At 40.1% G+C, this 24,658-nt stretch overlaps 1 protein-coding gene across 1 annotated transcript in view; it reads left to right on the plus strand.

Annotated features, from left to right (window-relative positions):
* Window positions 1–24,658, plus strand: part of LOC139381264 (nascent polypeptide-associated complex subunit alpha, muscle-specific form-like) — a 49,631-nt gene that overhangs the window by 16,033 nt on the left and 8,940 nt on the right. Inside the window, exons 3-7 of the mRNA XM_071124729.1 lie at window positions 1,587–1,666; window positions 7,198–7,330; window positions 7,544–7,870; window positions 8,791–8,887; window positions 14,761–15,822. Coding sequence (XP_070980830.1) covers window positions 1,587–1,666; window positions 7,198–7,330; window positions 7,544–7,870; window positions 8,791–8,887; window positions 14,761–15,822 — 1,699 coding nt within the window. The remainder of the gene's footprint in view (window positions 1–1,586; window positions 1,667–7,197; window positions 7,331–7,543; window positions 7,871–8,790; window positions 8,888–14,760; window positions 15,823–24,658) is intronic.

Consider the following 24,658-nt stretch of genomic DNA (forward strand, 5'->3'; position numbering starts at 1 on the left):
CTGTTACTGATTTGAATTGAATACTAGGACCACTATTGTTAATTGCCGTACTTGATCAAGACTGGACTTAATTTTATACATAAATTCTGTCTTTTTTTTATAGATTTGTTTTATCTGAGTAACCTATTGCTTGGAGAACATTGAAGACAATATTAACTTTAGAGATCGGTTAAAGATGAGCTGACCATGAAAGCCTATTCCATCAGACATGATTTATTTCTCTATTTAATGTAGATGATTTAATAGGCGCTCAAGACCTAGTTCAACAGTGAATCAATGTGAAACTGCCCACCTCTGACTAGGTATATTAATGTACTCAATTATTAAATTATGCTCTTAGCTGAAGGTTAGTAGGACTCGAAGCAAATGGATTTCCATGGCAACCGACCAACCAGGCACAAATTCCCAGTCTCTGACACCATTTGGTAACTTTCTTTGTTTTAATTATCTTCGATGAGCTCCTTGAGCTTGTCTGTTCATGTCCTTTACCTGTTTTTAACTCAACATCAGTCGCACTTAGACTGAGTGTGACTGAGATCACGGTCTAGCCCAGTGGTTCTCAACTGATTTTGCCTCAAGACCCAAATTGGATCAGGTTGTCTGTCACAACTCAATATTCACTGAAATGCCGTCTGGATAAGCAATTTTAATGCTATTTTGAGTAAATGTATCAATTTATATGACAAGGGAAAAGAACATTCCCACCTTTTCCATTGTCAATAATAGTTTTGCCCATATTCTTGATGAATGTTAGTAAAGCTCACTGGTTTGAGATCACAGAATCAACCAAATCAAATTTTATTTGTCACATACACATGGTTAGTAGATGTTAATGCGAGTGTAATCTAACCTAACAATTCCAAAACTACTACCATATATACACAAGTGTAAAGGGATAAAGAATATGTACATAAAGATATGAATGAGTGATGGTACAGAACGGCATAGGCAAGATGCAGTAGATGGTATCGAGTACAGTATATACATATGAGATGAGTAATGTAGGGTATGTAAACAAAGTGGCATAGTTTAAAGTGGCTAGTGATACATGTATTACATAAAGATGCAGTAGATTATATATATATATATATATAGTACAGTATATACATATGAGATGAATAATGTAGGGTATTAGCAACGCTAAATAGCGTTGCTAATAGCTCTATATTGAAAATACTAATTTAATAAATTGTTTTCAGAGATTAAATGTAGAAATGTACACTTATCTGCTAATCTCATTTTAGAGATTCATGTAAGCAACCAAACAATTGTGAATATAGTGCATAATATACACTTTTAGTATTACATAAGAATCACTAACTTGAAAATAAGATTTTTTTTATTACCAATCAGTTGTCAATGTCTACTCATGTTTTTTTCTTTCCGCAATAAGTGGTTGACTCTGACATCTGTGATTCATATAAGTCCTAGTGGACTGTGTCACTGTATCCAGGACTTCTAAAGAGGTTTTCTTTGGGAGAATTTTTGTTGCTTTTTCATGTTTTTAACCACCATCTGAGATGTTTTTGTCATACTCCACCATACCCTGTCCTCTCCTTTCTAAAATGTTTCTCCTGGATCCACAGACTGTGAGCCTGAAGGTGTGTCAGACTGGTCATTTGATGAGAACTGCCTGTTCTGCTGCTTAAGACGAGACAAAGTCAAGGTAACTCTTTTTTCTTCTCTTCCTCCATTCTGTCTTCTGCTGTTCCACCTGTAGTGATTGAGGTGTTTCCATTATCCATTTAGGCAAATTGTGCATTAATAATGATTTGGAGACAGATCTGTTTCATGTCTTCCGGTAGCCCGCAAAAGCCAGCATGGATAGAATGCAAGAATTGACTTATATTTGCCGTATTCTAATCGTTCTCATGTGCCAACCTATCACCACAGTCCGTGCCATGGTGAGACTTGCACCCATAGATGAGAAATAATTAGATGGTGAAACGTGCATCCAAGTTATAAATTGTATTTTAATGTTTAAGGACTCCTGGAAGATTAGTCCAAATGGGGACTAAAAGAGATCCAAATCAACCAGAAAACAAGGTGATGAAATTCAGGCATTCTTGAAAGGCAAGACAGTCCTTGTCCTGCAAAGAAACATACTTTTTATAGTTGAAAAATAGATTTAGCAAGCAGTAGGCATTTAGAATTAAATGGTGATGTAACTGCTTTTTACTGTAGATTCTCTTTGATATGAGTATGCAGCACTGTACATTGTTTCACATGATGACATCACGTGCCTCATATATACCGTTTTAATTCAAAAGTTTCCATAATTTGTATATAACATTTTTAAAAATGAAGTTTGACAAAATAAATATCCCTGTCGAACGAAAAACAATTTCAGTCTTTTGAACATTTCTCCTATAGCTACCGTTTCCATTACACATGTCGCAATGTATATATTTTTTGAAACATTGCTTTTGATCAATAAGCCCTGCACGCTCTCTCTCTTGGGATTCATCTGTAAAGAACACATTTCTCCGGTGTGCCAGTGGCTATCGGAGGTGAGCATTTGCCCACTGAAGTCCGTTACGACAACTGCAGTCAGGTCAAGACCCTGGTGAGGACGATGAGCACGCAGATGAGCTTCCCTGAAGCAGTTTCTGACAGTTTGTGCAGAAATGCTTCGGTTGTGCAAACCCAGTTTCATCAGCTGTCTGGGTGGCAGGTCTCAAACAATCTCACAGGTGAAGAAGCCAGATGTGGAGGTTCTGGGCTGGCATGGCTACGCGTGGTCTGTGGTTATGAGGCCGGTTGAGCGTACTGCCAAATTCTCTAAAATGAGAGGTGGCTTATGGTAGAGAAATTAACATTAAATTCTCGTGCAACACCTCTGGTGGACATGCCTGTCATAAGCATGTCAATTGCACACTCCCTCAACTTGAGACATGTGGCATTTTGTTTGTGTTACAAAACTGCACATTTTAAATTGGTCTTACACCTGTGTAATGATCATGCTGTTTAATCAGCTTCTTGATATGCCACACCTGTCAGGTGGCTGGATTATTTTGGCAAAGTAGAAATGCTCACTAACAGGGATGTAAACAAATTTGCAAACCAAATTTGAGATAAATAAGCTTTTTGTGCGTATGAAACATGTCTGGGATCTTTTATTTCAGCCCATGAAACATGGGACCAACACTGTGTGTGCGCACACAGGACTGCTGTCTGACCCTAACTCATTCATTGCTAGAGCTGTCTGGGCTGCTCCCAACTCATGCTGCACAGAAGTTAACACACTTGAATAATGCAACACGGCATGTAGAAATGTTGAAACTGCTCATTACTGTTCGAGAAACAATGTCCATACAGGCTAGAAAAACTTGACAATGCAAGAGGATACCGGTAGCTTCCAGCTTTAATTATAGGCTTACTTTCCTTGCTAGCTTACAGCTGAATGAATTCACTACCCTAGTACTTTTTTTTTTTTTTTTTTTTTGTGATAATATGCCAACCATAATTCAAATATATGCTGATTTCAAAGCTGATTGTCACCAAAAACATATTCACTTCCTCGCCTCCAGTCCGATTTCCACAAGAGTCCGTAGCCATATTCTGGATCATCACTAGTTACTATAACCACTGTCATCAACTGCCTATTTCTCTTCTTAAAATGTGATTTTAAACATAACCGTATCAATACTGTTAACCTTATTTCTAACCCTAACCAAAAATAAAGACCCAAAATGTAGAATTCTGCCTTGCGGACTTTCTTAAAGAAGCAGTGCACACTTTTATAAAAGAGATTTTGTTTATGCAAATGTTGTTGATTAGTACAATAAAATAATGTGCCCCTAGCAATTGCTAATAAAATACTTCTAAATGGAAGGGACTGTCATCTTTAACCTCATAAAATTAGCTAAAACAAGCTCAAACTCAATGCATGCACACAATCCTATTGAATAATATGCATTCACCTGTTTTGTGAATAGACCTATGCTACATCTTGATTTACTAGGTTAATCAATAGATTTACTATTCAAATACATTATTTATATTGTTTGCTAGTTAGATTGGTAAAAAAAAAAAGTCAAATTGATTGTATAATTGATTAAATAATGCATAAATGACACTTTTTTTTTTTGTTGACATAATGTTCAAATGTAATGATCTTGAACTCAAAAGATGCCCAGCAATTGAACGAAGCAGTAGCTGAGTTTATCTGTCTGGATCAAGTGCCATTCTGTAACTTTGACTAATATGCCTTATTTGGTTTTGGTATCGAGTATCGTGATACTTAACCTGGTATTGATATCAAAGTCAAAACTGGTATCGTGACAACACTAATTCTGACTGACTGTACAGAATCTAATGGATGTGGATTGGAGGGCAATTTGCTCAAAGTTCACCCAGTAACTGGCCCTTACAATATAGTGCATTCGGGAAAGTGTTCAGACCCCTTGACTTTTTCCACATTTTGTTACATTGCAGCCTTGTTATAAAATTGATTTAAAAAAAAAAAACATATATACACACACACACACACACACTCAATACCCTATTATGACAGCAATTATTATTATTTTTTTTTACATTTTTGCACAATAAACAAATACCTTATTTATATACAGTACCAGTCAAAGTTTGGACACACGTACTCATTCCAGGGTTTTTCTTTATTTTTACTATCTACATTGTAGAATAATAGTGAAGACATCAACTATGAAATAACACATATGGAATCATGTAGTAACCAAAAAAGTGTTAAACAAATCTATTTTAGATTCTTCAAAGAATCTTGACAGCTTTGCACACTCTTGGCATTCTCTCAACCAGCTTTACCTGGAAGGCTTTTCCAACAATCTTGAAGGAGTTCCCACATATGCTGAGTGCTTGTTGGCTGCTTTTCCTTCACTCTGTGGTCTAACTAATCCCAAACCATCTGTTGGGTTGAGGTCGGGTGAACCAAGCCATTAGATCTGTGGAATTGTCCGTAGAGCACCGAGACAGGATTGTGTCAAGGCACAGATCTGGGGAAGGGTACCAACAAATTAGAGCATTGAAGATCCCCAAGAACACAGTGGTCTCCATAATTCTTAAATGGAAGCAGTTTGGAACCACCAAGACTCTTCCCAGAGCTGGCCATCCGGCCAAACTGGGCAATCGGGAGTGAAGGGCCTTGGTCAAGGAGGTGACCAAGAACCTGATGGTCCCTTTGACAGATCTCCAGAGTTCCTCTGTGGAGATGGTTGTCCTTCTGGAAGGTTCTCCCATCTCTGCAACACTCCACCAATCAGGAATTTATGGTTGAGTGGCCAGACAGAAGCCACTCTTCAGTAAAAGGCAAATGACAGACTGCTTGGCATTTGCCAAAAGGCACCTAAAGGACTCTCAGACCATGAGAAACAAGATTCTCTTGTCTGATGAAACCAATATTGAAATCATTGGCCCGAATGCCAAGTGTAACGTCTGGAGGAAACCTGGCACCATCCCTACGGTGAAACATGGTGGTGACAGCATCATGCTGTGGGGATGTTTTTCAGTGGTAGGGACTGGGAGACTAGTCAGGATTGAGGCAAAGATGAATGGAGAAAAGTGCAGAGATCCTTGATGAAAACCTGCTCAGGACCTCAGACTGAGGCAAAGGTTCACCTTCCAAAAGGACAACGAACGTAAGCACACAGCCAAGACAATGCAGGAGTGACTTTAGGACAAGTCTCAATGTCCTTGAGTGGCCCAGCCAGAGCCTGGACTTCAACCCGGTCGAACATCTCTGGAGAGACCTGAAAATAGTGTGTGCAGCGACCCTCCCCATACAACCTGACAGAGCTTGAGAGGATCTTCATAGAATAATGTGAGTAACTCCCCAATTACAGGTGTGCCAAGCTTGTAGCGTTATACCCAAGAAGACTCAAGGCTGTAATCACTGCTAAAGGTCTCTCAACAAAGTACTAAGTAAAGCATCTGAATACTTATGTAAATGTGATACTTCAGTTCTTTATCTTTTTAAATTATTTTTCAAAACATTCTAAACCTGTTTATGCTTTGTCATGAACACGTTAATCCCTTTAGAACAAGGCTCTAACGTAACAAAATGTAGAAAAAGCCGAGGGGTCTGAGTACTTTCCGAATGCACTGTATAGAGGCAGAGCTGCACATGAAGAGAAAAGAACATACTGCTCTTCCTCCCCTCCTCCATGCCTACTGTACTCATCTAGCAGAACATAGACGTTGTCCCTAACTACAGATACAGGCCAGGGTCAGATTGTTTTTATCTCCCAAATGGTTCTGGTTACATTGGGGGTTGGGGTAATCTGATCCTAAATCAGCCACAAACTCTGCTAAAGGCTTCCCCATGCTTCCCACCCGAAACAGTTCGGAACAGTTTGCATATATGACAACATTTGGTGACAACATTTGGTGACATCATATATGACAACATTTGGTGCCATTTTTGTTCTCTTTGGTCTTCGGGCAAGTTTTTTTTTTTTTTTTTTTTTTCCCTGGTTGTTCGTGCGCACTTTTTTTTTTTCTCAAGGCAAGCCAAAGTCGGCAGCCGAAGTTTACTTGCCTTTGTCGGGGGTTGGTCAACGGTAAGGATTCTTCAATTAAGTGTTTGTTGTCATTCAACCGGAGACTAATGTTTTCATGATTTAAAAAATTCACTTAATACTGTACAAACATCTTAATGTAAAATTGTGGGACTAAGATCACCTCGGCAAAAACGTTAAAATTAATGACATAACTCAAGAAATCTATCTTAGATTAATTCTGACTATTTTGAAGAAGTGTATGTATACTGGGTACGGCGTCTCAAAATGGACAAACCCTACTATTGTCCTTTTTTCCCCTTCTCCATTTTAAACAATTTTTGCGACGGTCTTTTAAGGGAGTATGCGAGCACTCTGCTAGTTGCCAGCTGAACTGAAGCATACTGAGGTCTTAACCAATACAGCACATCTTTAGTTTGCTCTGTGACAAATCTGCCACATAATTAGTCTTTAAGCTTTCCTGAGATCAAAAGGTATGAGCGCTGTGTAGGGGTCTGTATAATGAAGATGATTACCGGTGCTCTTCGGATACTCTTGTTTTTTTCCAGAGCCTATTCATTTGTCTCGTCACTCGTGCAGCAACGGTATTTATATATTTGTAAAGGTCTACCATACACCACAGGTTCCCACTTCTGCAGTGACGGTGCTATTCGTTGTTTCTCCATCACTTAGCTGTGTTTCTGTTTCTCTCTTCTCCCAGGAGCACTTAGTTGGCCTGAGCAACCAGGGGTCGGAGAGTGGGGCTAAACCCCTGCTGGTCAAAGACCAGATTAAGATCAACAGACTCGAGAAACAAGCTGAGGAATTCCTCAGTGCAGTCCTCTACAAAAAAGGTAGGTCTTTACAAGAACAGTGTTTGTTACATACCACATCCTGTGTGCTTGTGTTACAACCATTTCTGGAAGATTGTATATTGAAATTCTAGCGGGAATAGTCTGTCTGGAAGTGGGCCTTATGTGTTCTTAGTTACATTTGAATAACCTGTGCTAAGAGTCAACCATCTCTACAGATATCTTTGATATTATTTTCCCCTCTCCCTCCCTCAGATGTCCCCAGCTTCTCAGACCTGCACATTCCAGTAGTGGCTCGGGAGATAATGCAGAGGATGATCCGCCAGTTTGCTGCCGAATATACCTCAAAAAACAGCTCCTCTTCTCAGGACATCCCCTCTGCCCCCAGCCCTGCTACCCAGGCCCACTCAGATCAGAGCCTGCCACCTCCCCCCTCGCTGCCCCCTGCTGCCAGCCTTGGTGGTACTGCTACATCCTCCGTACCCAGCCAGAACCCTGTCCTCTCCAAGCTGCTTATGGCCGACCAGGACTCGCCTCTCGACCTCACTGTCAAAAAGCTTCCGCCACAGCCTGTAGAACAAGGTAAAACCAGCAGACGCACTAGTTCTGGTATTACACTGAACCAGCAGACGTCTGGTATTACGCTGAACCAATAGATGCACTAGGTCTGGTATTACGCTGAACCAATAGATGCACTAGGTCTGGTATTACGCTGAACCAATAGATGCACTAGGTCTGGTATTACGCTGAACTAATAGATGCACTAGGTCTGGTATTACGCTGAACCAATAGATGCACTAGGTCTGGTATTACGCTGAACCAATAGATGCACTAGGTCTGGTATTACGCTGAACCAATAGACGCACTAGGTCTGGTATTACGCTGAACCAATAGATGCACTAGGTCTGGTATTACGCTGAACCAATAGATGCACTAGGTCTGGTATTACGCTGAACCAATAGATGCACTAGGTCTGGTATTACGCTGAACCAATAGATGCACTAGGTCTGGTATTACGCTGAACCAATAGATGCACTAGGTCTGGTAGTAGATATAAAGTAACCTGTTCCTCACTGTCAAGAGGATGCCGCCACAGCCTGCAGTACAAGGTACCAGAATCAGCAGATTCATTACCCTACTGTACTGCACAAATCCTGCACACCCATAGAGAATGATAGAGGCCTCTAGTGGCCAAAAGGCCGTATTTGCATGAGCAGTGTCATTGAGGGCTTCCACCATTTTAATGTAGTTAACTGGTTGGGACTTCCAACTTCATTGGCTGATCCCTCCTGATGACCCTGTTGTAGTCATGTCCAACTGGGTCATAAGGAGGGATCAGCCAATCGTGAAGAAAATGGACTATTTTAAAATTAATGGTGCTGCCCATGCTGTCACGGCTGCTATAATGGCTCCGATACAAAGATTAGTCCTCCTCTCTATGTGCACACCTGACAGAATGGCTCTTGCTTTCTAAGTTACTAACCCTTATGTCCTGTCCCTAGATGGAGTCCTGGACCTGTCACTCAAAAAGGGATGGGCCAGAAGCAGCATGTCATCACACCACAGCCCTCACCTTTCCCAGATGTCCACTCTCAGAGGGTAAGACCGATTTTTATTTGTTTATTTTTTTCTCCTGTCACCTCTTTCTACTTTCCGTAGGGCTTTACCACAACAAACTCCCCAATCTGTCCAAACAAAAGTTTCTAACTATCGGTAGGAGGTCCTGAAAGGATTGTCACCAACCCTGGTCCTGGACAGCTCCAGCCTAAAGTGATTTCACATGTGCATCTTGAAGGAGATTCTTTGGTATCAGGAAACAACATGACTAATTCCTTAAATACACAATAAAATGTAGTTAATATTCCAATAGATTGAAGAAATAAACCCCTAACCAATAGAGCTTCCTATTCTATTAATTACACATCATGTTCAATGATTTACATTGACCGAGCCTTCATTTCAAACTGAAAAAAACTATTTGAATCTTTAATCCAGTGAACTCTGTATTTTGCCCGAGGGGAATTCCTCGTGATGTCATCACGCCATGGTATGGACATTAGTGCATTTGAAATGGAACACGGCGCAATGAAATTTTGATTAATTTAGCGCCAGTTGCTCCGCCCTCTAGCTCCTCTTGAGGAGGAGGGGGAGGGAATCAAGCTGCTTGTGCTGTTGATCTCGTTCAGAACGTACAGCTCTGTACTCAATGCAGAGATCCACAGATCTAGTATCTATCACTCTATATCCCCTCACAGATCTAGTATCTATCACTCTATATCCCCTCACAGATCTAGTATCTATCACTCTATATCCCCTCACAGATCTAGTATCTATCACTCTATATCCCCTCACAGATCTAGTATCTATCACTCTATATCCCCTCACAGATCTAGTATCTATCACTCTATATCCCCTCACAGATCTAGTATCTATCACTCTATATCCCCTCACAGATCTAGTATCTATCACTCTATATCCCCTCACAGATCTAGTATCTATCACTCTATATCCCCTCACAGATCTAGTATCTATCACTCTAAATCCCCTCACAGATCTAGTATCTATCACTCTATATCCCCTCACAGATCTAGTATCTATCACTCTATATCCCCTCACAGATCTAGTATCTATCACTCTAAATCCCCTCACAGATCTAGTATCTATCACTCTAAATCCCCTCACAGATCTAGTATCTATCACTCTATATCCCCTCACAGATCTAGTATCTATCACTCTATATCCCCTCACAGATCTAGTATCTATCACTCTATATCCCCTCACAGATCTAGTATCTATCACTCTATATCCCCTCACAGATCTAGTATCTATCACTCTATATCCCCTCACAGATCTAGTATCTATCACTCTATATCCCCTCACAGATCTAGTATCTATCACTCTATATCCCCTCACAGATCTAGTATCTATCACTCTATATCCCCTCACAGATCTAGTATCTATCACTCTATATCCCCTCACAGATCTAGTATCTATCACTCTATATCCCCTCACAGATCTAGTATCTATCACTCTATATCCCCTCACAGATCTAGTATCTATCACTCTATATCCCCTCACAGATCTAGTATCTATCACTCTATATCCCCTCACAGATCTAGTATCTATCACTCTATATCCCCTCACAGATCTAGTATCTATCACTCTATATCCCCTCACAGATCTAGTATCTATCACTCTATATCCCCTCACAGATCTAGTATCTATCACTCTATATCCCCTCACAGATCTAGTATCTATCACTCTATATCCCCTCACAGATCTAGTATCTATCACTCTATATCCCCTCACAGATCTAGTATCTATCACTCTATATCCCCTCACAGATCTAGTATCTATCACTCTATATCCCCTCACAGATCTAGTATCTATCACTCTATATCCCCTCACAGATCTAGTATCTATCACTCTATATCCCCTCACAGATCTAGTATCTATCACTCTATATCCCCTCACAGATCTAGTATCTATCACTCTATATCCCCTCACAGATCTAGTATCTATCACTCTATATCCCCTCACAGATCTAGTATCTATCACTCTATATCCCCTCACAGATCTAGTATCTATCACTCTATATCCCCTCACAGATCTAGTATCTATCACTCTATATCCCCTCACAGATCTAGTATCTATCACTCTATATCCCCTCACAGATCTAGTATCTATCACTCTATATCCCCTCACAGATCTAGTATCTATCACTCTATATCCCCTCACAGATCTAGTATCTATCACTCTATATCCCCTCACAGATCTAGTATCTATCACTCTATATCCCCTCACAGATCTAGTATCTATCACTCTATATCCCCTCACAGATCTAGTATCTATCACTCTATATCCCCTCACAGATCTAGTATCTATCACTCTATATCCCCTCACAGATCTAGTATCTATCACTCTATATCCCCTCACAGATCTAGTATCTATCACTCTATATCCCCTCACAGATCTAGTATCTATCACTCTATATCCCCTCACAGATCTAGTATCTATCACTCTATATCCCCTCACAGATCTAGTATCTATCACTCTATATCCCCTCACAGATCTAGTATCTATCACTCTATATCCCCTCACAGATCTAGTATCTATCACTCTATATCCCCTCACAGATCTAGTATCTATCACTCTATATCCCCTCACAGATCTAGTATCTATCACTCTATATCCCCTCACAGATCTAGTATCTATCACTCTATATCCCCTCACAGATCTAGTATCTATCACTCTATATCCCCTCACAGATCTAGTATCTATCACTCTATATCCCCTCACAGATCTAGTATCTATCACTCTATATCCCCTCACAGATCTAGTATCTATCACTCTATATCCCCTCACAGATCTAGTATCTATCACTCTATATCCCCTCACAGATCTAGTATCTATCACTCTATATCCCCTCACAGATCTAGTATCTATCACTCTATATCCCCTCACAGATCTAGTATCTATCACTCTATATCCCCTCACAGATCTAGTATCTATCACTCTATATCCCCTCACAGATCTAGTATCTATCACTCTATATCCCCTCACAGATCTAGTATCTATCACTCTATATCCCCTCACAGATCTAGTATCTATCACTCTATATCCCCTCACAGATCTAGTATCTATCACTCTATATCCCCTCACAGATCTAGTATCTATCACTCTATATCCCCTCACAGATCTAGTATCTATCACTCTATATCCCCTCACAGATCTAGTATCTATCACTCTATATCCCCTCACAGATCTAGTATCTATCACTCTATATCCCCTCACAGATCTAGTATCTATCACTCTATATCCCCTCACAGATCTAGTATCTATCACTCTATATCCCCTCACAGATCTAGTATCTATCACTCTATATCCCCTCACAGATCTAGTATCTATCACTCTATATCCCCTCACAGATCTAGTATCTATCACTCTATATCCCCTCACAGATCTAGTATCTATCACTCTATATCCCCTCACAGATCTAGTATCTATCACTCTATATCCCCTCACAGATCTAGTATCTATCACTCTATATCCCCTCACAGATCTAGTATCTATCACTCTATATCCCCTCACAGATCTAGTATCTATCACTCTATATCCCCTCACAGATCTAGTATCTATCACTCTATATCCCCTCACAGATCTAGTATCTATCACTCTATATCCCCTCACAGATCTAGTATCTATCACTCTATATCCCCTCACAGATCTAGTATCTATCACTCTATATCCCCTCACAGATCTAGTATCTATCACTCTATATCCCCTCACAGATCTAGTATCTATCACTCTATATCCCCTCACAGATCTAGTATCTATCACTCTATATCCCCTCACAGATCTAGTATCTATCACTCTATATCCCCTCACAGATCTAGTATCTATCACTCTATATCCCCTCACAGATCTAGTATCTATCACTCTATATCCCCTCACAGATCTAGTATCTATCACTCTATATCCCCTCACAGATCTAGTATCTATCACTCTATATCCCCTCACAGATCTAGTATCTATCACTCTATATCCCCTCACAGATCTAGTATCTATCACTCTATATCCCCTCACAGATCTAGTATCTATCACTCTATATCCCCTCACAGATCTAGTATCTATCACTCTATATCCCCTCACAGATCTAGTATCTATCACTCTATATCCCCTCACAGATCTAGTATCTATCACTCTATATCTATATCCCCTCACAGATCCTATCACAGATCTAGTATCTATCACTCTATATCCCCTCACAGATCTAGTATCTATCACTCTATATCCCCTCACAGATCTAGTATCTATCACTCTATATCCCCTCACAGATCTAGTATCTATCACTCTATATCCCCTCACAGATCTAGTATCTATCACTCTATATCCCCTCACCCCTCACAGATCTAGTATCTATCACTCTATATCCCCTCACAGATCTAGTATCTATCACTCTATATCCCCTCACAGATCTAGTATCTATCACTCTATATCCCCTCACAGATCTAGTATCTATCACTCTATATCCCCTCACAGATCTAGTATCTATCACTCTATATCCCCTCACAGATCTAGTATCTATCACTCTATATCCCCTCACAGATCTAGTATCTATCACTCTATATCCCCTCACAGATCTAGTATCTATCACTCTATATCCCCTCACAGATCTAGTATCTATCACTCTATATCCCCTCACAGATCTAGTATCTATCACTCTATATCCCCTCACAGATCTAGTATCTATCACTCTATATCCCCTCACAGATCTAGTATCTATCACTCTATATCCCCTCACAGATCTAGTATCTATCACTCTATATCCCCTCACAGATCTAGTATCTATCACTCTATATCCCCTCACAGATCTAGTATCTATCACTCTATATCCCCTCACAGATCTAGTATCTATCACTCTATATCCCCTCACAGATCTAGTATCTATCACTCTATATCCCCTCACAGATCTAGTATCTATCACTCTATATCCCCTCATGCAGCCCCATCTTTGATTTGATATTCAAAGTTGAAATGCCAACTGGTCGGAGGTGGAGGGAATATTTAAAGTGTGAAGAGCAGACGCCCGTCAAGTCATAATGTGATATTGTCTTATAACTCTAGCGGCAGTTTTGAAAAGGGCACTCTTCTATTTGTCCGTGATTATGGCCTCTCCTCACAAATTGCCGTATCACTAATGAATTAATCACCCATGAATTTAATGTGAGAATTTTCAATCAATAAGATCTGATGATTTTTCCATCACACATAACAGTACTGTGTGTAAGTGCCTTGTTTGTGTTAACCTTGCAGATAAGTATTTCAGATGTTTTCCTAGAGTAACAATATTTCTGTCAGGTTGATGTTGTGAGGGTTTATGTACAGTAAGTAGCCCTATAACATCCCATACTGATGGCTTACTCTTTTATTGCTGTGCTTGTTCAGTGGTAACGTCACTCGCTAAGGGCTATACATTAGCATTAGTAATTTGGTAACAGTCATCCTGCTCTGCTATTAAATGCCAGACTGCTTTACTGCAATGACCAACATTGCCCTATCCTGCCCTCTCTGGACAGGGCTGGACACATTTCTCTTTCTTATGTTTTTAATTTTTCTTTGGATTTCATTTCTTTGCCCTGCATATCCTTTTTTAAATTTATTATTGTTATGTTGACTGACGCATAATTTGTAAATAAATGCAAAGCCAAAACAAACAACCCAAATAAACAAATTCCCAAACTCAAGGCTTTTTTTGTTCTTAAAAGGAGCACACACACACACATATATATCTAAAAAAATATATATATGTTTTTTAACCTAAGCAAGATAAAGTGATGTTACCTAAGCAAGATCATCCAATAAAGGGGTGGCCAACATCCTCCCTTCCCCAACCCATCCTCCCCTAGAGAGAGAAAGAATAAAGCACTGTGCAAGCTCTGCTTACACCAAATTTCCTTCCATCCAATCAGGCGTTCCCTGAGAGCTGACGGACAGGCCGGGCAGCCTATGAGGAGCCTGCAGGATGGGAGGAGGAGGGAGAATTTCGGCCACTCCGCCCCTTTAAAGCCCACCTCGCCACTCGGTCATGTGCTGCACATCAAACAGGAAGTGAACCAGGATTCCGACACAGAGTTGTCTCCCAACCAGAACTACACCTCCAGACCCTTCGACCACCTCTCTCTCTCTAGGTATGGCTCTCCGTCCTGGGCCTCCAAGACCCACTTTGGGGCCCTCTTGAAGCTCCGGGCCAACAGCGGAGCCGGGGACCACCTCAAAGACCTACCGAGCCTGCTGGAGGCCGCGGGGCTCTTCAAGTCCCCCTCCTGTGGGAAGGCAATCCTCCAGGCCCGGAGAGACCAGGGGCTCTCCCTTTCTCACTCCCCGCCCGTCGACCTCAAAATCCCCCAGGTGCGAGGCCTAGGAGGCCTGGGGGTGGACCTCTCCTGGGGCTCCCTGAGCTCTGATTCCTACAGCCTTCCTAGCCCCCACTGTGAGAACAGCCTCGGGAAAAGGCTTAGGTCCATCCTGCCCAAACACGGTTGCCGGGGAAGCAGTGGAGGTCTGGACGGTCCTGGAAGAGATGGGGAGTACTGGGGTTCATCTGATGCAGACCGCCCTGCCTCTGGGGGGCAGTACCCTACCTCTGACCCTGAGGCAGACCTCTGCAACAAGCAGCCCAGGAAGAAGAGGGGAAGATACCGTCAGTACAACACAGAGCTGCTAGAAGAAGCTATAGAAGTGGTTATGGGGGGGAAGATGAGCGTGTCCAAGGCTCAGACCGTCTATGGGATCCCTCACAGCACTCTGGAGTATAAAGTCAAGGAGCGCCTTGGCACCCTGAAACACCCGCCCAAGAAGAAGCTGAAGCTGATGAGCCACATGGAGGAACTGGAGGGTATGGAGGCCCCAGAGGGAAAAGAAGCTCTGGATGCGCCCCTGGACCTCCAGGAGTCGCTGTGTGAGGGGAGACCGTCTGTGCCCAGAGAAAATGGCAGGGAGCTGCTCGGCACAGGCCTCTCACCAGACAAGTGATTTTATTAGGATCCCCATTTTCTGCTGCCAAGGTACTTGTTGATGACGCAGTACTTGTTGACGATGATGAGATGTTTTTACCCAGACCAGGTAATCGTTTGCATTTGTCAGACAGTGGCAGTGACTGAGTCTATATATTACACAAATAACCTGTTTTTGTATGTTGATTTTATTCCAAAAGCACTTATATTTACCCTGCTCAATCCTCTGAATCAATCTGACCTATTCATCTTAGGTCTTTAATTGTTTTAAAATATTTATAAAGCCTACTATGTGGCGGCTGTTCAAGTCAATCGGAAACTAAAGTGTCTCTCTTTTAACTCTCTAGCTTGCCAATATCCCTAGACATTGTTTAAAACACTCCGCATTTGAAATATGTTTTGTTAGTTTTTATGATTGTGCTGCCCTTTCATACAATATTTTAACTGTTCAACCTAAAACACTGCTTTAGATACGGTGCCAAGTTAATCCTAAGCAGTAGCCCAGTTACTACAGCACTTAGACCAGCGGTCTCCAACCCATGTACAGGATGTAGGGGTCTTATTCTAGCCCAGCACTAAGACACCTGGTTCAATATAAACAAGGCCTTGGTAAGTGATTAGTTGTATCGTGTGCCAATGCTGGGCTGAAACAAAAGCCTGCACACCTTTAGCACCCAGGTTGGAGACACCAGAACATGTATTTGTTTGGGTCATTAGCATGATGCATGCTCAGCCCTCAACATGTTATTGGTTATGTAGAATCAAGGCTTGTTTGTTTTAAACTCCCTATTAATATTTAATATAAATAGGAAATTATTTATTATTTTACTTTGTGATCTTGAAGTCAAATGCTGGTGGACAGACTCTCTTTCCCTGTCACTGTTTAGCAAATGCACACCTGAGATTGAATAGACCGAACTGCAGCAAAAAGAATATGCGGTTGCAAGGATGCATGCAGCCATTGTCTACTACTGAATATCTTAATGTACATTTTGTATGTTTGTTTGTTGGGAGAACAGATTCCCCTGTCCACAATTTCACCACCTTCTTAGTTACCAACCAAACCTCAGAACTAAACTCTCCAAAAGCACGCCAGATTACAACCACTCCGATATGTCACATTCTGCGGTTGTAGGAAGAATGGAAAATGTTGTTACTTGTGTTCACTCGTAGCCTTCACCACAACTCAGGATAATGTTTGTGTGGGGCTGCAGTACTTGTCAGAATGCATATCTCGATCTTTATCAAAACTGTATATACTATGTTAGATATCTATACACAAACATACCTCTCTGATAGATATATAGCTTACTTATTTCCATGCCTCTTGTATCATCTGAAAAGGGGAAATCTAGTTTGTACATCCGCAAACAGACATTTTTGGGACGTCTTACCATTGACTGATATGTGCGCCAACCTTTTCAGGTGTTCTCACAACCTACCTTTAACCGATCTCCATAGAATTGATTTACCATTTGAGCCTTCTGGACATTCTTTCAATTTGAATCTGAGCACAACAAACTTCAGGTAGTCTCGTTACATCTAGGGATGACTGTCCCTACTTAATAGAAGGTAAAGACAAGGGACAGGTGGAAATGTTCATTCTTAAACTTTTATTTTTTATCTTAACTGTATTCCAAAAATGAATGATTTTATTTATCTTTTCCTGATCATATGTTAGATTGCAGCTTTTATAGTACCTTATTTCAATGCAGTAAATTGATGCGTCTCAAACAGGTTTTCACCATGTGGCACATAACACTAAGGAAATTATATGAAGACGTGTACAATATGCAGAAGCATAGATGGTCCGTTGCTGTTTCAACATCATGATGCTCTTAGACGACATCACATAGTTCCACCGACGCCATATTTGTTCCTCCGTGGTAATACCGACCAATAACTGTTTATGGAAATTTCAGAATTGTACACCAAGTTTACCTACCTAATTCTAGAATCGGAACTGGAATCCAAATGCTCATCGTAAATAGAATGCTTGGGAGCAGCAACATGGCGTCTGGCTGTGAATTTGTCCAAACTACTCTGAGTATATGTATGCTACTACTCACCCTATCAACAGTTATACCTCAGTACATTCCAGAATGTTGGATCAAGCCCCTATGGTCCTTGTATCAGGCTTATATTACAGTACTTTATTACTGTCATCAGACAGGTGTTATTCGTACAGTTCGTGGAAATCTTTATAGATAGACACAGTAAGATGTTTTTTTTTCTAACTCTTAACCCAGTAAGTTCTTATGCAGCATTCTTGAGACTGGGCCAAAATCCTAACTTGAGATCCACACACATTGCCGACAGTCATGTAAATCGTAAATGCCTTAGATGTAAATGAGATATTTACACAAGCATTTGAATTACGTGTGTTTTATCAAGTTGTATTTCGGCCTACAGTGAACACATGGCTATAAACTCTTAATAAAGAGATTATTCCTAAAACTTCACTATCACATGAAATGCAGAAAACAAGAACCTTCCTCAGGCAAGGCTGGCCATACAGTCTCCTTTTCAGGTTTAAAAAAAATAAACGGTTTTAAAAAGGACAATGTAGCATTTCAGAATCTCGGTGACATGTCCTTTAGTCTTGTAGGTGGATATAAGGATGGTGACCACTAATTGGTGTGAATTTAATTCCTACTTTTAAATGTACATTGTGTATATAGATGGGTGGGTTGTTTAGCAACAAAAACGGATGCGTGCGCAACCGTGGAGCAAAACCGGCAGGGTTGTTGACAACATGGGAACTATTTCCTCCCCCAAATCTTTATTGAAAACATAAATAAATGAGCACTTGTCTCTCAAATACGTTGTTATATGTTGGTTAGCTAACTAGCTAGTTTTTGCCATATTAGCATAGACGTGAAGAGTCAAAACACCTCAAAACAAGACGTGGTATCAATAACAAGATAGAACAAGCCACCTACAACTCCCCACATGGCAGCTTCTTGTTATTGTTGCTAGTTATCTGACCATCCAGAATCGCAACAAACTGACTTCTGCCCCATTGACGCACGTGCATCGTTTTTGTGACGTCAGCTAACCCATCTATATGCAGAATCTTTTGATGACCTTGCAAACTAACTGTGATCAACATGAATAGCCATATATAGTTAACCCACAAGTCCAGGCATATGCTTCACAGCAGTTACAATGGATTTTTTGTTGTTGTTAATTTTATTGAAATTGGTAATCAGAAATTAATCAAATTGGCATGTTTTTTTGTAGCGGACGGGCCACAAAGAAAAAAGTAAAGTAAATTATTTATTATTATTTTTTTGTAATTTTACCCCATTTTTCTCCCCAATTTCGTGCTATCCTATTGTTGTAGTAGTTACTATCTTGTCTCATCGCTACAACTCCCGTACGGGCTTGGGAGAGATGAAGGTTGAAAGCCATGCGTCCTCCGAAACACAACACAACCAAGCCGCACTGCTTCTTAACACAGCGCGCATTCAACCCGGAAGCCAGCCGCACCAATGTGTCGGAGGAAACACCGTGCACCTGACAACCTTGGTTAGCGCGCACTGCGCCCAGTCCGCCACAGGAGTCGCTGGTGCGCGATGAGACAAGGACATCCCTACCCTCCCTAACCCGGACGACGCTAGGCCAATTGTGCGTCGCCCCACGGACCTCCCGGTCGCGGCCGGTTACGAATAAAGTAAATGACTTTAATCAGAGTAAACTAACATTTTGAGTTGCAAGGCTTTTCTGGGTTACCATGGAGCCTTGGTCCTAGGTAATTGCCTGCCATTTAAAAAATACATTGCCATTTTAAGTCCAAATACTGATCCAAGATTACACTATTTGGAGAGAAACAATTCCAGGTTGAGTTTTTCCAGCTCTGTTTTGTTATTAGCATTTTGCATGCTATCTGTTCTTGCATGATACAAAACAAGTGAGACTCGTGTTAATACCACGTATGGAACCTGTGGTGTATGTCTTTAATGTTGAAATAACACAAATCTACAGTAGCAAATCTGTTGGTTTCTACTACCTCATTTCTAGAAAAGGACTGACCCTCTTCTCAAATAAATCCAACTTTGAGGCAGTGGTGTACGGATGTAGCAACATCCCATAAACACAAGCCAGGGATATGGGCAAAAGCGCTCTTGCAGTCCTGGTTGATGTGCTTAAATCTGCTAGATATTTGTAGACTTGCTGCTTTAGATATATGCCATAATCTTGCTATTGTTGTCATCAGTTTAGTGATTTGCCGCCCATGGCCTATCAGGTCCATTCAGCTACCGAATAATTGATGTTTTGAGATGACTTGAAAACAACTTGGCAACGATTGAAATGAGCAAGAATGTTCTTGGATAAGGCGGTTCTATGAGACTACTGAACATGAAGAACTGGGATTTAAACCCTTTTGTGAATAATTCAAGGTTCCGTAAAAGTTTTGTGCACCCTGCTTGACTCTGTTAAAGGTGAGGAAGTTTTAGATGTACTGTGGTGATTGGGTTTTGTATGTTAGGTAAGTGTTTCTTCTGATGTTGTGTTTTTGAGTATCTTGTAGCCATTCTTCCCAATTAGTCAGACATTTGATTCGAACCTACACACTTAATAACACAGATGACACTCAAGATTTGCAGACCCTTCAAGTCAATGTGAAGATTTATCTTGACATGATAGATGTTGTAGTTCTTTGACTCATGCCATATTTTAGGAGAGAACGATGCTTCTCCTAACTTAAATAGCCCTGAATGTAAACAGTTTTAACACTAATTCTACCAAACTATACAGATTTTACAGATGCATATATAAAACTAGCCGTGTGTGTATACATACAAATAAATATATTGCTTATTGGTACATATAGTTATATTTAGCTCTTATCACAGATTCAGGGAAGTACAGCTGAGATGTCAAAACTACTTTCTCATTTTCCATTCTGTTTTGACTGGATGTTGACGAGGTTACGTTTATGGTTTCCATAGTGAAAGCGGTCTTCAAATAGGCCTTTGATTAAAGACAGTGTGCTGATGTGTACATACAGTATGTGTATAGTATACTGAAAAGGTGGGGTTTGGAGTTATTGTAAATGCTTTGTCTGCTTTTTCGAGTTTATTTGAATAGCAATGGCACTCCTGAGTGCAGACTACTGTTCTGTAATATTTGAACGTATAAAACTACTTCTATTAATGAAATTGCTGATGACATTTAAACTTAAATACCTTTTTATATTTAGGAAAATGTATGAAGGAATTAGATTTTGCATGATTGCCGGTGTGTGGATTGAAGGCAGCACGTGTTGTATTGTTGGCTATGTGAAGTGGAATTGGTTGAATCCTGTAGGTGAAGGATTCGTTGAAAACACGAAGTGTATGCAAGGCAAATTATTGTCACATAGACAAACTTTGAGACTAGAATTCTTAGTCAAATCTGGCCATGATCTATACAGTGGCCTACTTTAAGATTGTGTAACTAACTCCTATATATATATATATATATATACCATGTGTTCTTAATGTTTGCTAAATCATTTTTACTCACTCTATGAATTCTAAGGTAAATAACACGGGTATATATATATATATATATATTTTTTTGTTAAGTGTTTGAAATATCTGTTCCTTCTGTTGTTGCTGTCATTGTCTCTTGCTCTATTTCTGCTTGTCTCCCCCATCCTTTTTGTTGAGAAAACACGTGTGAATTGTCATTTACATATTCATATTATCGTGGTCAGATATTAACTCCCCAATTTTGAAAGAAAAGTGGAGAGAGACATGGAAACCCTCAGGGACAAAACACACACCCCTCACTCCTTCAGGTACTGTCTATACACGTAGGCATAGCAGGGATTTGAAGTCCTGTAAACAAAATCCAACACACCAAAAATGGGTCAGATACTAGTTTAGGCTAAACCGTGGCTGTTTCAGTTTAGCATTTTTTTTGTTTCTTAAAAATGTTTTCGCATGTGGATTGTTTTTTGGCTTTTTGCACAATTATTCTTTGACTTAAGGTGGTCCTGTGTTTGAGCCAAAACATCCAATTTTATCTCTGTGGTTTTTATTTTTTATCATTTTAAAACGCAATGAATGTCTATGTAAACTCAGTTCAGGTAAGATGTTAGCCAAACATGGTTTTTTAAGCTGCATTTATGTCTCCAGCCCACAGTGCCTCAGACACCATAGTTATCACACTGCGTTGATAATGAACTACTGTTTAACAGAATACATTTGGACCTACTCTCTGAGCATCTGTGGAAAGTGTGAAACATTGAAGAGAAGAAAAAAATGCATTCAATCATCCATTTTGGTATGCCTAATTTAAAAACTGGTGTAGGTTGACACTGCGTTTAGTCAAACATCTTCTGATTAACACAATTATTCTAATGCAAGTGCAATGTATCATTTATTTAAAAAAATTGTGGTTTGTTGGGAAGATTTATTTTGTTGGATGTTCTCTTTGAGCAATCATTTCTATTCTGTCTCTCTAAGCCCTTCTGATTTAGAGCTCTGCTTGGTAGCCTATATGTTGCTACTTATCTTTGGTTTGACAGCTCTACGGCTTTTACATTAAGACTGTACTATATTGAGTCCGATAGCAAGTTATTCCTTTTCAAATGTTTGAAAGCAGCCCTTTTTTAGTCCTATGCTGTGGTCTAATTGGGATGACTTGCAATGCTTGGGACATTATACTTCAAACAGAGGACTGAGGAACTTTTTTTTAAATTATAAAAGAGAAAATATTTAATCTTATTTCCAGCTTTAGTGTCCTATAAGCAATTTGGTTTCTTTTTTTGAAATGCCTAATTCAGTAGTCAAGACAAAAACATGAAATAAAACTGTATTTGTTTGAATTATGTGGTCAGATGCTCAGATAGCAGGTACACCTAAATCTAACTAGACCTCATTTCAGTAATTGCCATTTACAGTTTGGCAGACTCAATAGACTTACATTTTTCTACTGTAATTTCTGAATGTTTTTCTTTTTGTACTATGTAATTAGAACTTCTTGGCTATGGTCAATTGTCTTTCTAGTACAGAGGACTTAATCAGTAAGTTAATTTGATTGCACATGTACATTTTCCAATTTTGAATGCAATTTTGATTTGATAACTTGACTAATAAAATATGCTATGTAATCTTTTAAGTGAAGTGGTTATGATCTTGATTTTATGTATGTTGCATTGAACCTGGGGCACCAATGATTAATTGTCTTTGTGCATGTGTAAGAATTGACTCAATGTATCCTGTAAGGAAAAATATCAGCTGTAACAGGTCATTCACTGGATGAAATAATCACTTTTCAAAATCACCTATTCTTCTAATAAATGTTATTGTGAAAATAAATACTCTGTCGTCTTTTTCAACCAAAACACTTTTAGCGTAGTATTTAAAAAAACTTTCAAGTAAAATGTTTTTTTGCCACTAAATGGTGGATGAATGTGCACTGTGTACAAAACATTAGGAACACCTTTCTAATATTGAGTTGCACCCACTTTTGCCCTGAGTACAGCCTCAATTCGTCGGGGCATGGACTAAAAGGTGTTGAAAGTGTTTGTTGTAATGGTTCCACGTTCATTCTATAGATCAGGTGTTCCCAAACTGGGTAAGCGCAATGCCGTCGGGGGTACGCCAAAAATAAGTGTGATTCACTTTTTTTTTTCCCCATTTTCAAACAGTCCATTTATATTTTCCAACGGGCTATACATTTGGATGAGGTTTTTTTTCTGGCCTAAGTAGCCTTGTTTCACTGACAAAAATATAATGAAATCATCTAGTGTTCAGTGAAATAACAACACAATGTCAAATACAGGTAGCCAAGTCAAATAATTAACATCCAATCACATTAACTGAATTCCACTCACGCCAATCGTAGCTGCTGCTCATATTGGTATCTGTACTGATGGCTCACAAGCCATGACAGGGAGTCATAGTGGAGTGGTAACGCGCGTGCAAGCAGTTGCTGCCGACGCCACTTAGGTACACTGCAGCATCCACTGAGAGGCTCTTGCTGCCAAATGAATGCATGACAGCTTGAAAGACGTTTTGGACACTACCGTGAAAATGGGTAACTTTGTTAAAGCAAGGCCCCTGAAGTCTCATGTATTTTCTGCACTATGCAATGATATGGGCAGCGACCATGTAACGCTTTTACAACATACAGAAGTGCGCTGGTTATCAAGGGGCATAATATTGACACTTAAAAAAAAAAAACTTGTCTGACCGCTTGCATGATGCGTTCCTCACCTAAATGGCCTATCTGGGTGATTGTTTTTTTTCTCACCTGAATGATCTGAATCTAGGATTACAGGGACTCTTCACAACTATATTCAATGTGTGGGACAAAATTGAGGCTATGATTTAAGAAGTTGGAGCTCTTCTCTGTCTGAATTAACAAGGACAACACACAGGTCTTTCCATCATTGTATGATTATTATTTTTTTTGTTGTAAATTATCTCAAGCTTACGGACAATGTGATATAGGGTGCACAATTACACAGGTAATTTACACACAGGTAATTATTACACAGGATGACACGAACAACTGAATTTGTTATCCCTTTCATGCCCTGCCTCCAGTCCACTTAGAGATATCTGAACAAGAGAGCCTCATTGAAATTGCATCAAGCGGTTCTGTGAAAATTGAGTTTAATCAGAAGCCACGGACAGATTTCTGGATTGGGCTGCGCTCAGAGTATCCTGCCTTGGCAAATTACGCTGTTAAGACACTGATGCCCTTTGCAACCACATACCTATGTGAGAGTGGATTCTTGGCCCTCACTAGCATGACAACTAAATACAGGCACAGACTGTGTGTGGACAATTATTTAAGACTGAGACTCTCCAATACAACCCAACATTACAGAGTTATTATTTGTGCCCTGGTC

This window comes from Oncorhynchus clarkii, chromosome 23 (assembly GCF_045791955.1).
Source record: "Oncorhynchus clarkii lewisi isolate Uvic-CL-2024 chromosome 23, UVic_Ocla_1.0, whole genome shotgun sequence".
Classification (NCBI taxonomy): Eukaryota; Metazoa; Chordata; class Actinopteri; order Salmoniformes; family Salmonidae; genus Oncorhynchus; species Oncorhynchus clarkii.